Consider the following 17,294-nt stretch of genomic DNA (forward strand, 5'->3'; position numbering starts at 1 on the left):
ATCGGTTGGAACTTCGAAAATGACGGACGCCGCGAGACCAGCTGACCGGGGAACTGAGACGTCAAACGACCTCACGGCCCGAGCACAGGCCGGACGAGGCGTTGGGGTTCTGACCCGGTGCACAAACTGCCGCCCTGTGAGGCCCGAATAGCCTTCTGCTCCAGGGTTATTTAACTGGTCCCGAGTCCGATTGGAAGCGCCTGGGTTCTGTATTGTTACAACGATAGAATGTATAAAATGGTGGGGAAATGGCGCCCGTTGGGGTCCAGATGTCCGCGAAGGTGTCGCAGAGTGTGCACACAGAGCGATGAGTGCACTGACTTCTCATTGCCAACCGAACGCGGCGCTCTCTCGGCTCGCCAGGCTGCGATTGGATCGGCACAACGAGTCTCTCCCTTTTGAATCCGAGATCAAAATGGCAGGTAATGAACCCAGATTCTTCGTTTCGGAGGAGAAGACGCGAGGCAGCGGGGTGGGGGGGGGGGGGGGGGGCGGTGCATTTACTGACTGGGGTCAGGGAATTATTTTGAATTCTAATTCTAATCATTTCCTGCACAGGAAATTGGGTCTTAAGAAGAAGAGTACATTTAATTATAGGTGGTTTAAACCAGAAACCGTCGGGGTTAAGAAATAGAAAAGTACAGAGCAGGAGGCAGAAGTTCAACACTTCAGATGTTAATTAAGCCTCAAACGAGGCCTCGCCGGCCGTCGGGTCGATCCACGCGGCGGGGGGTGGGGGGCGACACTGATGGGAGACCGGGTCCACCAGTTCCACCATCGCTCCGCCCCCCCCCCCCCCCCCCCCCCCCCCACAGTCTGCTGCCCCGGTGTGCACGTCCTGCCTTCGTGACCTCTATGTCTGACCCCGTGGGCGCGCGTTGGTGTTTCTGGCGTCTGGCGAGCGGAGATCAGCCTCGTGGTCCAGATGAGCGCTGACCCAGCCCCCGGGCTCCACTGTACGCACCGCTGCACGGGCCCCCGGATCAGCGCCGGGTTCGGAGTGGACGGAGGGCGTGCCCGCGTCGCCTCGTGTTTGTTGTCACAGCGGCCTCGCTGTCGTATCAGTGCTGGAGTCCATCGATCGGGTTTAGAGTGCAGCCCTCGGGTGGCTTTGGGTTTGACACCAGTGCTGCCGCGCCGTGGCCCTTCGGCGGGACGCGGGCGCCGTTCCTCTCCCAATGAGCCAATGGGCTCGCGTCCGGCAGCCCGTCACAAACCCCACAGGCGGTCTGGACCCTCGGGAGGATTTATCACAGCCCCCCCCCCCCCCTCGTATTTGGTTGAGCATTTGAATCAGCTGTTCCACAGGAGGGAGCCTGAATGGATTTGAATGCTCTTGTCTCATAACATGAAAGGTTCGCTCCGATTAACTGATGAGAGGAAGAAGAAGTCTTTACATGTTTGAATGTTGTCAGTAACGACATCAAACACACAGCGCTTCTAAGAGGTTGGTTTATATATTCAGGGTGATATGAAGGGAAGTAAACAGCAGCAGTGCCCTTCATTTATTTATTTACTTTCATTCCGGAGGAATATTGTGTTTACATTACATAACCATCTCCTCACAAAGCCAGATGTTGAACAAGGAATCACCCAAATGCAATTAAAAAGCCCCGAAGGAACCACCGGGCCTGATCCCTTCAAATAAAAACATTATATCCTCGTTATTATACCAAAGCTGAGAGGACAATGAAGGTCTAAAGTAACCGCGGCGTCTCGGCGGAGGAGCGCCGCCGCCACGAGGTGGACCGCAGTAATTGGTTTAGTCGATGATTGATGGCTCGCATGGCTGTGGTCGATAGGCGAGTGGCTGTAAACTTTGGTGGCAGCCTCCTATAAATACTGTCCCCCGCTCGCCGTGGAGACGACCCCCCCCCCCCCCCCCCCCTCCGCCCCCCCCCCCCCCCTCACACACACACACACACACGCTCCAAGCTATAAATTAGGGGGAAAACGAAAATAAAAGCATTAAGAGGAGCAAGGTTTCAGTGACTACATAATAATTATCCCCTCTGACCCCCACGACACATCGTCATGATCACAGCCAGCAGGACTGTGTGAGTCTGTGTGTGTGTGTGTGTGTCTGTGTGTGTGTGTGTGGGTCCGTGTCGCTCCAGCCTTGATTTACACGTGTTATTTTTAGCCGCAGTTGGTGGCGTTGGGTGGGGTCTATCTTTATCCCACATGACCAGAGAACAGATCGATGGCGAACGCACCCGGGGGCCCTGTGCGAGCGCAACGGCTCAGCCGACCAGCGAGGCCGCGCCGGCGTTTCCGACGCCGCCCAGACGGCGCCCAAACAGCGCGTTTTGGCCAAAGGTCAAGTGCAATAAGCCATTCAGAGATTCAGGGAACACAGCTATTAGCCTCATTGCCGATAGTTTGGATGAAGCTAACCTAGCCACCTAGCTTAGCCGAGCACGGTTTGACCAAGCTTCTTAAGCCCCTGCAGAGGTCAAAGGTCAAAGCTCGAGAGCAGCAGCATCCAGTGTTGCATTTCCTCTTTGCTGCCGTTATCTACAAATATATTACCCTTGAAAATGCAAAGTTCCCATGTTAAAGTGGCTTGAATAACCACTCGATTCTCAGTGAGATTGCGCTCTGATTACACAGAATTGATCCTCTTACAATGGAAGTGTAATTACCAGCAGACCAATCTCTGACTCCATCGCAGCGGAGCTCCTCTCGGTTCCCCTCCACCGGCCGCGTCCTCCAGCTGAGGAAACATCCCGGAGAGACCCGCCGCTAAATGATAATTAACTGCAGATGCAATCCGCTCACTTGAAGGAGCCGCGAGTCGCCTGCCACTTTTTCCTCTTCCTCCTCGACAATCTACCTTTTGATTAATTGCCGGTGTCCCCGGCGCGGGTTAATTTGCAATCCGTTACGCCGTATTTGCTTTGTGTCAGAACGCCGCCGGGAACACGCTGCATCATCTCCGAGCGAAGCGGCGAGCAGCGGGAGCTAACGCTAATAGCCACAACCGCTAATAGCCACAACCGCTAATAGCCACAACCGCGCCAGTAAGGCCGATGCGATGCGAGAGGGAACAGGTGGATCAGGCCTTCAACTCAGAGCTCGTCCGCCCTGTTTCATTTATTTATCTTTTAGTATCTTTTAGCGACATTTTCTTATCTTTTCATTCCACAGAGGAACGCCTCATTGCATCTTGAATGCTTTAAGTGACTGTGCAAAAAAAGAGGGAAATATATTGGTGAAATGAAATACACTTTATGCATGAAGACGGAAAATTATCAATTGTTTTGATCAGTCTTCTAACCAATTGTTTTTTTTAGCATTTAGCCCCTTTTAACTAGACTGTGATTTATTTTGAGCCGCGGTAGTAAAACGGACGGAGTCGTTCCCACCTGCGGGACGCCCTCTTAGCACCCAGTGGGAGAGCCGCTGGCAGCAGAGTCTCTGAACCGGGGCCGACGAGGCCTCACAAGTTCCTGTAGCTGCAGCTGGGGGGGGTCACCGTTGGGGAGGACGGGGGGGGCTGACAGATGGATAAGAGAGCACTTGAGGTTCAGAGATAGAGGGCGAGGAGGAAGGAAACAGATATGAGGAAGTGATGTTGAGCAGCCGGTCTGAGAGGATGAAGGAGAGGGGTCCAGATGGCTCAGGTGTGCGTCTGTAGTGCACACTCCAGGCTCTATGGTGTAGTGCGACTTCAACGGGGCCTCGGTGGTCAAGCATCTGTTTCTGACCCTTGTTCTCACTGGAGTGGTTATGTGTTTTTAAAAATATATAATGGACAGTAACAGATTGTCTTTCTCCTCAACTCCATATATAGATTCTTATCAACCAAAGAATCAATAGTTATTGATTGTCTTCTAATCATCTCTACAGCATTTTAACAGTGTTCGGTTTGTAAAATATCTCATAATTTTGTTTAATCTGTCTGTTAAAACAGATTTTTACTCATATTAATGTCACCTCATCCAATTCAAAAGTTTTCCCCTTTGGCCTCAAGAGGACTGAAATCACCAATGTGTGAAATACTGTAAGCAACAGAAAGTAATGAGATGAATGTGTTTGTGTTCCAGTGTAAATACACCCATGAAGTTTAAAAGAATAATAGATAAGGCAGGGCCTCTGACGTCACAGTTAGGAAGGCGAGCTTCTATCGGCTCCCTGTCCGTCTCCGGTGACGTCACAGCGGTTCAGATGGTCGTGCTGCTCTCCAGAGTGTTCGCTGCAGTCGGGGAGGGGGGTGGGGGGGGCTGGCAGACCCCCCCTGTCACAGCAAATGGCGCGGTTGGGAAAACAAACAGTTGTAACGAGCCCGGATCCGTCAATCGAAACACAAAGAGCGCGAGAGAGGAGACAAAATGTCCCGTGAGAGCGGACGGAGTGGAGCCGCTTTCTTCCTCCGTCACTCACACCTGGCGCTTCACCTGGAGGAAGATTTAAGAGGCTCGCGACAGGAAGTGATGCAAAAAAACAACAACAACAAAAAACCGGTGTCTACCGAACGGCTGACACGCGATCGTCCACGTGTGCGACTCGCGGACAAAAGCCTCCAACGAACTGCTGACGACGCTGCTGGTTTTGTTCCGTGACATCTGCAGGTCAGAGCCACTCGGTCACGTGGAGTCGCCTCTGTTCTCATCCGGATGTGGGCGAGGTGTTGCTAAGGCCACGGAGGAGGAGGAGGAGGAGGATGATGTAATTTACAGGCGAGCATGCTGCCTCTCTCCTCCCCCTCTTTTCGTTGCCGTGTGTGCGCGCGCGCGCACGCAGGCGTGTGCGCGGTGAGCGCTCACCTTCATCGTCTCCGTGTTTCTGAGGAACGGGATGAATTTTTGATGAGGAGCAGCGTGGCTCCCCTTTGCTCCCTCAGATCGCTTTCCAGGACAGGGAGTCTCTCGTGATCACAGCCGCGTGCACGCAGGCAGCTGCGGGTGAGAGCACGCACGCACATGCATGCACGCACGCACGCGCGCACACACATAGGCACAGTCATGAACACGCTTCCACTTGCAGATGTCATGCAGATGTGAGCCGCACATGTATGTTTTTCTTTCCTCACTCACACTGTGCGTCTGTAATCCGCATAAAGTGTGTGTGTGTGTGTGTGTGTCTTTTTGTGTCATGCCACGACAGCCGATGCTGTAAATCACCCGACCCCCACGTGACCACACATCAGTGGTCCTTTGCATCGGAGTTGGAGATACTGCTGACCTGCAAAGTGCCCTTTCAAAATAAACGTCGCTTTTCACAGCCACAACTGTACTTTTTCAACGTATATGTTTTTTTATTTGATCCTTTTATTGCATGAGGTAATGCCCACGTTTTAGGGTTAAAAATAACTCTCCAGAATGCATCAAATTGGAGTATTTGAAAACATTAGAGGCCCTTTTCTAACCCTAACCCTTTATGGCAAGAACAGAACGAAAAAGATCTTCATCGTATCCGAGTGGAGGATCCTCATGTTGTATTTGTGGTTTGTTGGTACATCGTTGGATGTTGGAAGGAGACTCTTATTGCAAAGGCACATCTGTCTGAAACAGCAGCAAATAACATCCTGGAGGTTGGTCACCTCAATGGAATGTGGCCGTTATTAATGTGATTAATTAAGAGGTAAAAATGATAAAAAGGTATTTGCAATCCTAATTCCCACTTTTGCCTTTTTCTTCAATTTTTCCAAAGCACACTTTCTCCAAATCTAACGACAGCATCCATCACAATTACGGGCCGTGTGTGTGTGTGTGTGTGTGTGTGTGTTTCAGTGGTTTTCTAAAGCTTTCATCACACTGTGCAGGTTTGATAAACCATTGTGGCTTTTATGGATCTTTTCAATAGATTTTTAGCCCAATAGCACATAATAAAATAACAATTGATCTTTATACGTACTTGAGATTGTAGGCTGTGACTGAATTCTCGGTTTCCAAAGCGAAGAACTAGCAGCAACCTTGTTTACTGACGCTCTCCTTTTAGACGATTTCTCTTCATTTACGCCCGTCACGCTGCATATGGATTCCTTTCATCAGCTGTCACCGCCGCTGTGTAAACGCCCTTGAAAAGGTCACTTGACAAAATGGAAATTCGCGGATCACTGTACGCGTTTAATTGTAGTCGTTGGAGCTCCGGGGGGGACGGAGGGATGTGGGTCGCCGCCCCCTCGTCTCCAAACGTCCCCAGTGAGCCGGGACGAGACGCGCTCGGCCCCGCTAAGCACATACAGGCTCAATTAAAACCGTTAAATGACCACCCCGTGACTCCCCCCTTCCCTTTTATTTCCTTTAGATTTGTTTTAATGGAGGCCGTGATATTTAATGTCCTCAGCAGCTACTGGGGGGGTTTAACCAGAGAAAAGGACTCGGGGAAGAATGGGAAGAGCAATGAAAGGAGGCAGGGAAGAATTGGCTGGGAAGGAAACTGTGTGCTTGTCTAATATGAGAGGTGGGGTGGGGGGAGGAGGGGTAATGCAGGGGGAGGCGAGCACACACACTCAAACATAGCCAGCAGCATTTACATAGACGAAATGAAACAGGGAATCGGATGAATACAGGCCTCCATCCACCGAGCCATCTCTCCAGCCCCCCCCCTCTCCCCCCTCTCCCCCTTCACCCCCCTATCCCCCCTCCTTCTAGCATGCCGCCGCTGCAGCAGTGCAAGAGATGACATGTGGACACTCAGTGAATTGCCAATTGCCACAGAGAGAGAGAGAGAGAGAGAGAGAGAGCGAGAGAGCGAAGGGGGGGGGGGGGGGGGGGGGAGGGGGAGGGGGGGAAACTGAGGGGAGGCGGTTTGACGCATCCAGACTGCAACCACTGGCTTTTTTTTTCCTACATTAAAGATTAGAAAAAAAAGAACTGCAGAGAAGCACCACACTGAATACGGGATGTATTCCCCCCCACTCTCCTCCCCCCCCCCCCCCTCTCCTCACCACACTCCCCTCTTCAAGTCTCTCCCTCCTCACCCCTTTGCTTCTCTGACCCTCCCTCCCTCTCACACATACTTTCAGCCCAGGAAGAGAAATCAATAGCCTCAAACTAATCATTCTGCAGGCCAAAGGAGGTGGGAGGGTCGGGGTGGGGGGGGGGGGGGGTAGAGAGCTGTGCATTTAGAGAGCTACACAAAAAGGTATTAGGACAGATTCCTCCAGATGTTAAGAGTTTAGGGATCTTTGATCGATTTCAGACATCAAAGTCGACCGCGTTGTTTTAAATGATCGTCTCTTCCTTTGCTGCAAAGCAGTTGCTTTTATTTGAAAGGTCCACATTTTCTGAGCATCTTTTCCATGAAAACAACTCTTTGAGTTCGCAACGGCGCCGATGTAACGTTGACGTCGTCTGAAACATTACTTACTTTAGTAAAAAGAATCGAGCAACAACACAACGGTCCTTTGATGAATCCGAGATGCGGCGTCTTGATATAAAATGGTCACTTTTCATTTATGTTTCCTCTTCTGGTGTCTTTTCAAAATGGCCGATGACCCCTTTCAAAATAAAAGCGGGACAGTGCTCTACACAACCCTATGTGGGAGCATTGCACCTCGGAGACGGGAAAAGTGGGCGGAGCCTCTCCAGGCCGCCCGACGCCGACATCGGACCCTTTGGCTCGGGGGGAGAGAGAGTAGAGCTTCGCCATCGCCATTATATCGACCGCCCCCCGCCCCCGCAGCACCGGGGCCTCGCGGGAATGTGTGAACGGAGTAATGTGTCCCCTCGAGAGACATCCAAAAGCACCCCACATTTGTAACGTGGACACGAGACACTGTGTTTACGGTAAAGCGGCGTTAGTCACCCGCTCGCCTTTATCGGAAATCCGCTGCTCTGAGCTGGGCTCTCGGGCCTCCGTATCAGGTGGAATGACTCCAGATGCTCTGGGGGGGGGGGGGGGGGAACACACTGATACTCTCCCGCTGGCAGAGGTCCTGAGTGCTACGATGCTGCTTCACGGCTGTGTTTGGCTCCATCGGGGTGAGGCATCACGTTCCCTCCTCTGCACGGTGAACATGCGACTGCTTTTAATCCTGCGCCCCATCTGTAAAACACCGATTTGTGGGGTGGAAGTTCCGCACACGTCACACAGTCGGTGACTGCATTTTGTGTCGCTGAGTCTGAACCTTGACGCGTGGTTCGGGTCCGCGGTGCGTTTGTGGTGTCGTTGTGTTACCGCGGTGATGAACGTGTAGCAGAAAAACCACGGCTACAGAGAAAACGCGTGTGAGCTGGTTTCCATGCCGCTGTGAGATGGAGAAGGGAAGAGTGGGCGGGTGGGCCGACACACGGCCTGTTTGGGTAGTGTGTGTGTGTGTGTGTGTGTGTGTGGCTGAGAGCGGTGTTGAAGTGCATTCAACAGGCTGGGGGGGGGGGGGGCGATCAAGTCACCTGTCCTGATCATTCGGTTAAGAGATTACACAACATTATGATAATATGATAATTGTGATAATGTGACACTAAAACCATGCTGCCGTCTCACTGACAGCGGTTTCCGTTATTTTGTCCACCCCGTTTATGTCTGAATAAGGACATTTTAAGTTGTCCTTACTCCTCTCGAGATGATTCGATCCATCCAACACAAATTGTTTCATCTACTTGAACGTGAAGATATTTTTACTTTTATTTTTTTTCAATTTTACAAAAGCAGTTTTGAGTCGATCAGACAAAACGCTTCAGCCAGTGAAAATTTGAATAAAAGAAGTTTAGGTTATTTTATTTCCAAAACCTAAATTGTTTCCTAAATTTACAAAAGGTTACCGTTAGATTGCGCCTCATTACATTGAGAATGTGACCCTGATCACACTACCCACAATGCTCTCTTCTTTTGGAGTGTCCTGTCCGGTTTGTCCCTTTATCTCCTTGTTCACATTAGATTGTAACCGGTTGGAGGACATCAGGGCAAAGTTAAAGTTATTCTCATCACACCTGCTTGTTTAAACCAGTCAGCCGGAGGTGACCCTTGAACTCTGGTTTCATAACTGTTCAAACGACTGGCGAGTAGCTGATAACAGGATTGTCATTGGTTGTCACCCTACGAAATGTACATAATCACATGTAAATACCGGAGTAAACTGCTGTATTCTTGCTGCTCTCCACAGAAACCGTTATAATCTGGTGAAACGGCTGCATCGACTGCCTTTTTGATTTGTGATCTTTTATCGTCGCCACTAAAAGCATCCCCCCCCCCCCCCCCCCCCCTCGGATCCGTCCTCGAGTGTTCCCGCCGTTATTGATGGCGTTTGGGAATCCAGTTGATTTAAATAAGAGTGCGGCACGTTTCATAAGATCGATGTGCAGCTGTTTTAAAGAGGGATATTTATGACGCGCCGTCCCGCCGCCGCGCTCGCTGCGCAGATTCCGCTCCGGTATCATGAGCTCACTTTCCCCCCCCCCCCCGGGAATGTGATGTAAATCACAAGGAAAAGGCCCCGGCGGCTGAGGTCAAATCATTTAGGATTTTATCACAGCTGCATCTTCATCATCACCGGTGCAGAGAGGCCAGCGATCCAGCTGAATGCAGTGTGACGAAAACCAGAGCAGAGGAAGTTTAAAGGGACGCTACGACGGTGGATTACATCACCGTTGTTTCTTAGCAACACTAAGTTAGACAACAGCTATTTGATTAGCTTCAGTTGACCTAAATAGAAACGATGAAGACGCTATCTGCAGGGAGATGCATCAGGCCTCATTCACTTAATGTGTAGGTGGAAATGTCCTCACTTTGAGTGGGCACTCAGAAACGCTGTTGGATTCACAACAAGAATCGGACCATTTAGTTTTAGTTTGTGAATCAGAATTATTCTGAATTGACAGGCACATCTCGACACGAGGTCATGTGCAGGTGTCACGGAGTGGCTCCTAATGCGCTGTCTCGCGGCGTTAGAAACCGGGCGCGTAGCTGATCCTCATGGAGACGGAGTGCAACCCATCATCCCGAGAAAAACCTCGCCCCGCCCCCCCCCCCGAATTACAACCACGGGGCTGAGGCGTTTACAAAATGTCTGCAGCGTGACTCCAGCGCGTCGAAGGATTAGCACGCCTTAGATGCTAGCGAGCTAACAGCTAGCGAGCTAACGGCTAGCCATGTGCCACATTTGGCTAGCCGTCAAATGTGGCCGTCGTTTGTTCTGACTATAAAAGGCCTAAAAAGGTGCGTTCGTGTGCCCTCGTGGTTTGTGCGTACCCAAACGCCGCCCTGGATCTGCTCCCTTTGATCGCAGCGTTTAGCCCGGCGAGGACGACGAGGAGTTTGTTCGACAACCGTGTGCGATTTTTGATTCCTCGCGCGCCGCACCCTGCACCGAGGACGCGTGTGAACACTTATTTATTCATAACGCCGCCGGCGGCCCGTGTCCTTACGTGCTCTCGCTGCTCCAGCAAACGAACGCCGGCACGTCTCGTTCTCCGCGTTTCAGGTCGAGCGGCAGGATGCGGAACAAAAGACCTCATGTAGTGTGAAAGTTGTGTTCGTGTCGAGTTGTGTTCGTCAAGTCATTTACCTTTTCCCTTTAAATCTGTGTGCACTAATGGACTGAACAAAGGACAAGCCGGAGAAACCTGCATCACGTGGGATGATTCCCGTGACGGGACAATAACCTGCCGAGTTCCTGCCGGCGTAGTAATTCGGCTGTGAGGGATTAAGGTGGAGGTTGGTCGGAGCGTCGCTGTGCTGCAGGCGGGGGGGACGCTTTGGGGCCCACTGCGGATGGTTAGTTAAGCTCCTCCTGCTCGGCCTGCCTCCAGGGCAGAGTTTGTTCGGTTTTTTTTGGTCATTTAAAAGGTCGTTTTTTAACTTTTAACTGAGCTTTCAGGCAGACTGAGCTAGAAGGAGGAAAAAACGGGAAACCACCATGGCACCGATTATTATTAGCACTTAATAAACGAAATACAGATTAAACTGGTGTTTTTGGAGCGGAATTGACGTCTCTCTGTGGTCACATCACAATTCGAGGTTTCGGTGAGTCAGTCCGGATCCGCTCCAACCTCCTCCTTTTTACTCCGACATTTTCCAGTTCCCCCCCCCCCCCCCCCGATGGGAGCAGGAATGCTGTTAGTTCTCGTTGAGCTCAACGAGGTCTCCCTCAGTCTCCTCCGGTCGATTCGTCTTCCTCTGGACAGACCCGGGACATTTTCCCTTAAACCGGAGTCGATTCCTTTTTGACTCATTTCACGCCGACCCGGTTTCCTCCTCACGGAGCCCATCGCGTGACTGAGACCGCCGTGGGCGAGGTGTCGCTGTCTGATAGCGGTCGATAGCGTTAGCCGTTAGCTCCGGGAATGCCTCTCCCAGTGGGCGCCGCCGCCGAGGAACCTCTTAGCGAGGAGCAGCCCCCCCCCCCCGTCTGACCAGAAGGCCGTGACGCACTCAGCCGTGAACGCCGCTGACTCACCGGCTCCGCGTTCCCGGATCTGTGAAATCTCATCGCGGCCTCCGGCGGCGGCGGCTCCCCGGCTTCGCCCGCTGACCCTGGCGCGTCTCCGGGCGAGATCCCGCCCACTCCCTCCCCGAGGAGGCCTGTAGACTTGCGCCCTGGAGTCTCCCGTTCCCCAGGCCCGGTTTGGATGGGTCCGGATGGCTCTGATGTCCACATGGCAACGACTGGTGGGAGGAGGTCGTGGGCGAGGAGGGGAAGGGGGGGGGGGGGCGAGTTTGTGGATGCTGACGCACTCTGTGGCTGCCTGGAACGTTTTTTTTGAGAATGCCGCCCACTGACGAATCAGAAGTGGGCTCGAAGAAAAGCTAAAATGCAACGTCAAGGTGCTGTGTCAGCGGGGGGAGGTTAAACGGAGCGACTGACCACGACGGAAAGGGTTGATTTTCAAGGTTTCTTCGTTGGGAAGCGAGCTTTGTTGACGGATGACCAGTAGAATAACACCGATTTAGCGTCAGTTTAGTGGTTTCATCTCTCTGTAATAACAACCTGACTTCCTGCTTTGTCAATTATACATGAAGCACAAGGTCCTTTTGGGCCACTTGCTGAAACAACTGATGCGGCTCTTTAACTTCCCGTGTCTCTTCAATAAATAAAGCCGCACAAACACGCAGGTCCTTTATTCTGAAGCAGAATATCACCGGCTGCCTGGAAACAAACTTTGTCGAGTTGCGTGCGTTTTAGCCCCCAAACCGCCCTGGAGACCTGGAAGGTGCGTTGAGATCCGGCTCCTGAGCGTTCAGGGGTCAGGAACCGGCCCCCGAGATGCTTCTTTACCTCCTGCAGCCTCCTTTGCAGCAGTGAGGACGGAGCATTCTTGGTACATGTCAAATACATATATATTTTTTTCAAATCATTATCTAAGTCCCTCTCCGCTGTTCCGGTAAAGCGTTTCTCGTGACTCATCCTGCACTCGTGGGTGTTTACATAAATACATAAATTACGTCCAATTAAATGTGGTCTGGAGAAACCAGTTAACCTGTGAGTTATCAGGGAAACCAGAACTTCAGGTTTATTGCTCCACGACTGACAATAACTCGATCAAAAAGCAATAGTTGATGTTTTTTCTCATGGTGTCTCTCTGTGGTCTTTGTCTTTGTTTCTCTTTGTAGTCATTTTATGTTTCTCGGTGGTTGGTGGTTTCTTTGAGGGACACTTTGCAGGTGAAGGAACAGTATTTCACCATCGGGGTCTGTGATAGGACAACGTCGTGACAGACCTTCAGAGCTCACGGGTTCCAGGTTTGGATCTTTTCAAAGCCTCCTGATAGAGGAGGTGCGAGTGGAGCCGATTGGAGTCGACCCGTTTTTCAAACAATGTGATCGGATGGCTGTTATTAAAACGATGCATCGCTTCACTTAAACCCCCCCGAGGCTGCGACTGTCATCTGGCTGCGTCTGTAAGGGCTCACGCCACAGCTCTGCAGCGCTGACACGAAAAAAGCAGGTTTTCAGAGGCGGAGAAGCTACATCCGTGTCATGTGTGTGTGTGTGTGTGTGTGTGTGTGTGTGTGGGAGAGGGGGAGATGGTGTGTGTGTGTGTGTGTGTGTGGGCCTCCCTGCCTCAGCGGGGTCATTACAAAGATGAATATAGTGATTATAAGGATGAATAAGGTGTGATTATGAAGATGAATAAGGCGATTAGGGCCTATGTCACTGCTGCTAGGGCGGCTGTTCAATGGGGGGGGGGGGGTCAGCGTGCAACGCGGGTGAACCATTACCTTTTCATCCGCGTGGGAGTCACACGCACATACCTGTACACACGTGCCATCTGTGCTGTTAAATGACCCGTGTCTGCAGTATGTGTCTTTCCATTGGCTGCCGTGGAGGGGGGGGGGGGGCTATAACGCCTCTGACGCGTTTTTACCAGGAAAGGAGGCGGGAAAGGAGGCGGGCACACCTGCTGCGGCGCATCCAGCGGCGTGCTGCGTCACTGCAGCCGCTGTGTGTCCGCGGGTTAAAGACACCTCACCACGTGATCCTCCTCCCATCCCCGGACAGCTGCATCCATGGCAACCGGCTCTGATGTCCACATGGCAACGACTGCCGAAGGGGCCCGAGGACGGGGGTGGTGGGAGGAGGTCGTGGGCGAGGGGAGGTGGGGGGGTTTGTGGATGCTGACGCACTCTGTGGCTGCCTGGAAAGTTTTTGAGAATGCCGCCCACTGACGAATCAGAAGTGGGCTTGAATCTCTCTCTCCCTCTCCCTCTCTCTCTCTCTCTCTCTGTCTCTCTCTCTCTCCAACTCTTTTGAAACGGCACCTCCTACTCAGTCGAGAGTCCTCCTGAGCCCCCTGCACATCCTCCCCTTCCCATCATGCACCTCCTCCGTGTTTGTGTCTCATCAAAGCTTTGTCTCTGTCTGCAGCGCTGTGGCAGCTGTGATTGTGCTTGATCGCTGCGTGTGTGTGTGTGTGTGTGCGTGTGTGTGTGTGTGTGTATGTGTGTGTGTGTTTGTGTGTGTGTGTATGTGTGTGTGTGCGGGGAGGCCTCACCAGGAGGTCTCTCTCGGAGGTCCGGTTCTGCTTGCCTCCCACCCTGCACGGTGTGATGACGGCACATGTAACTACAATGGAGAGACACCCGGGGCTCGCGGGCTGTTGTCATTCCTGGGGGGTGAAGAAACAACGCTTTAGACTCCCCCCCCCGCTGTCGACCGGTACCGACGCATCCGTAAAAAAAAAAAGAAGAAAAACCCCAACTCATTGTCCCCTCTCATATGAAGGTCTGGTCCTTATCTGCAGGCTTCACTGTAGTTTCGGTGTCCTTTGGGTTGGCATGGCAACAAGGGGTGATGTCCAGTTGGTGGACGGGCATCTGAAGTCAGGATCTTGTTGCAGAGAGAGGGAATGAAAGAGTGAAAAAAAGAGTTTGTGTGTGTGTGTGTGTGTGTGTGTGTGTGTGTGTGTGTGATCCAACGTCAACACCAACATCTCTCATCTGCTGTCACCGCCCACGTTTGCACCATTTCACGCCGCGCAGGCATGAGAAGCCAATGTCAAGGTCAGGAGGATTCCAAATACAACATGTCATACTTTTATCACAAACTGGGCAGATTGACTAAGCTCGGGCCAAACCCAGCCCTCCCCAAGACGCCAGGGTCCGGGGGGGTTAGGTGATGTCCGCAGGACGTCTTCTTGTTTTTAATCATCACCGTTCAGTCAGCTCAAACCTTTCAGGGGCCTTTTTCCTTCGTTGTGTTTAAATGATCTGAAGCCCTCTGAGAGGTGATTAAAGGTCACAAAGGTCACACAATCACAAGATCGACACACTGCGCCTTAATGTCATGAATGTTTGTCTTCAATGGTTAGAGTGAAGCTCGGTGATTTCTATCATCAACAGAACTCAGTCCACAGTCTTTCAGCCAAGTCTGAAACATTGAAACTTTGAACATTTTTAACAATTCTCACTCCTATAACTTTTGGATTTCTCTTACTCTTCAACCAGCACCAATATCATCATGATCAAAGTCCCAATTATGTCCTCAAAGCCCTTAAAAATGTCCTTTCTGTCGACTGGATGTGACCCTGCTGAAGCAGTGACGTGTTGCTCGCCGCATGCAGGTGTTTCTCTTCGGGGGTCAAGTGCTTTGACCCCCGCGCAGCCGGGCCTCTGGTAACAGTGGTCCCCTGCCAAAGATCCAAATGGCCAGACGGCGCCCCACCGCGCCTCGGTCCCCGCGCTCGCTCTCACGCGGGGGGGGGGGGGGGTTGGTCTCTGAAATGAAAACGCCATTATAAAACATTTACCAGCCTGCTGAGTTTACGTGACTTACAAGAAAGGGACCGTTTGGAGCGGTTGAGTGTCACATAAATCTTTTAGCGCGCTAATTGAAGTAGTTCCCCCCCCCTCCCCCCTCCCGATAGACAGCCGCTATTACAAAATCGCACGACTGTGGGACAGCCAGCTGCAAACCAAATCTCACACCCACTTGATAACGTCGTTAACACACACACACACACACACACACACACACGCGGTGCTCTGTGGGTTTCGCTGCTGGTTTGCTCAGACAGCTCCGCTGAGAGCCTGCGATGCAGTCGTATGTAAACACAAGTCGGCTGCACCCGAACACCTGGCGCCGCCTCGCATCTGAAAAAGCTGGATTGCTTACAGCTGGCTGTCGAGCATCTCCAGCGGAGCTTCTCGGGGATCACAGAGGAGCTTCGAGCCACAGACCCTGCAACCTGCAACAGAACCGGTGGATGTAAATAGAAAAGTGTCTAAAGACGGTTTAGCTAAAGACTCGGAGGAAGAAGAGTGGACAGTTGGTACATTTGGACTGTGTCCATGAAGGATTAGTGTTTATCCAATAACCATAACTGAAGAAATGTTACATTTACGCATTAAAAAGCCTGTGGATTCAGAGTAAATAAAAAGATATGAGGGAAAAGTGAGTTTATTGTTCAAAAACATGCAACAAAAAGCAATGGAAACAGACTTAATGAGTCTTTAAGGTGGAAACTCACCAAATTATCCCGAGACAATCAAAACAAACACTTAAATACACAAGTGTCCTGCAGGTAGATGCCACGCAAATACCGCCTGATTGGTCATAGCTGTGGGGGCTGGGGGTCGGGAGGGGGGGGGGGTCTCTCTTTCTCCCTTCGCTACATGTGGGCCGTTCTCAAAGTAATAACTGCACCCCGCTGTGTCCATCATGCCTCGCTGCCAAAACCTCCTCGGCAACACCTGGCACCATGGTTACCAACAACTGCTCACCTAATTAGAGGGGCAGTAGAGGAGATTAAGAAATTAATGAAAATGCTAATCTGGTCCAATCAAATGCCCGGGCATCTGCCCCCCCCTTGATGTAGCAGCAGGTCGCTGTAATGGCCGCCTTATGTTCACCCCCCCTGACCCTAACCCTAACCCCCGCCACCCCACCTTGAGCGACCTCATCAATGCCAAAAGAATGCTGAGAGACTGCAAATAGAGGAGAGTGAACTGGGGGGGGGAGTGTGTGGAGGGGTGTGGGGGGGGGGGGGGGGGGGGATGCTTCCTGGACGGACAGGGGAGCCGCACACCAACGAGGTGTCAGCCAAATGAACGAGCCGAGGTTTCCCGGCGCGCGGCAGCTGGAGCGGCTCCAGGTCGCACCAGCTGCCGCGCCCCTTGTTTACAAGCCGCCACCTGCTGCCGGAGAGGCCCTGAGCGCGGAGCCTCTCCCGGTCCGTGCCAGAGACATTTTAAGTGTCCTCCATGAACTGACACCACCCTGAAACTCACGAGTGGGGTTTTTTTTGCGGGTTAGTTAAGTTTGTGTCTCTTGAGTGTGAACTTTACTGAATCCTCTCTCCCCCCCCCCCACCCCCCACCCAACAGGAAACTTCAAAGGGATGTGTAAACAGATAGACCACTTTCCAGAGGAAACGGACTACCAGGCGGACCCATCCGAGTACTTCTTACGTGAGTCTCCCTCTTTTCACCCAACTGAATCACCCCGACACAAAGGTCTCAGATTAAATGACTCTGTCTCCGGCTGCTTGGAGCCGACTGAGTGCTGCCAGGCAGCTCGTCTGTTTTTACTGCCCCGTGTGTGTGTGTAGCACAACGTGCAGTGTTACAGTCGGCTTTTGTACCCTGTAAACACAGCCCATTGATTTCTGCTCTCTTTCCCTTTGTGCGAGCAAGACGGAGAAGCTTGTTCAACTCATTTGCCTGCTAATCCTGGAAAAAGAGAAATGACTCTCAGTTTACTCTGCAGCACCTCGTGCTAAAATTTAAAGTGGTGGTTTGTCAATGTTTCAGTGGAACTACCAGTTGTAGCGAAAGCAGAAAGCAATAAATCATCAATGAGCGTTTTATCAACACTAAATCAGCTTTCACTACTCCAATCAGGAGGATTTTTGTTCTACGTCGTGATCTGTTAGAGCAGCTGTCACTGAGAAACCTATTTGGAGAGCGTCT

General features: G+C 51.7%; 1 protein-coding gene across 1 annotated transcript in view; it reads left to right on the plus strand.

Annotated features, from left to right (window-relative positions):
• Positions 1 to 17,294, plus strand: part of cacng2a (calcium channel, voltage-dependent, gamma subunit 2a) — a 29,726-nt gene that overhangs the window by 2,594 nt on the left and 9,838 nt on the right. Inside the window, exon 2 of the mRNA XM_037475906.2 lies at positions 16,710 to 16,793. Within this exon, the coding sequence (XP_037331803.1) occupies positions 16,710 to 16,793 (84 nt within the window). The remainder of the gene's footprint in view (positions 1 to 16,709; positions 16,794 to 17,294) is intronic.

Source organism: Pungitius pungitius, chromosome 12, assembly GCF_949316345.1.
Source record: "Pungitius pungitius chromosome 12, fPunPun2.1, whole genome shotgun sequence".
NCBI classification, from domain to species: domain Eukaryota; kingdom Metazoa; phylum Chordata; class Actinopteri; order Perciformes; family Gasterosteidae; genus Pungitius; species Pungitius pungitius.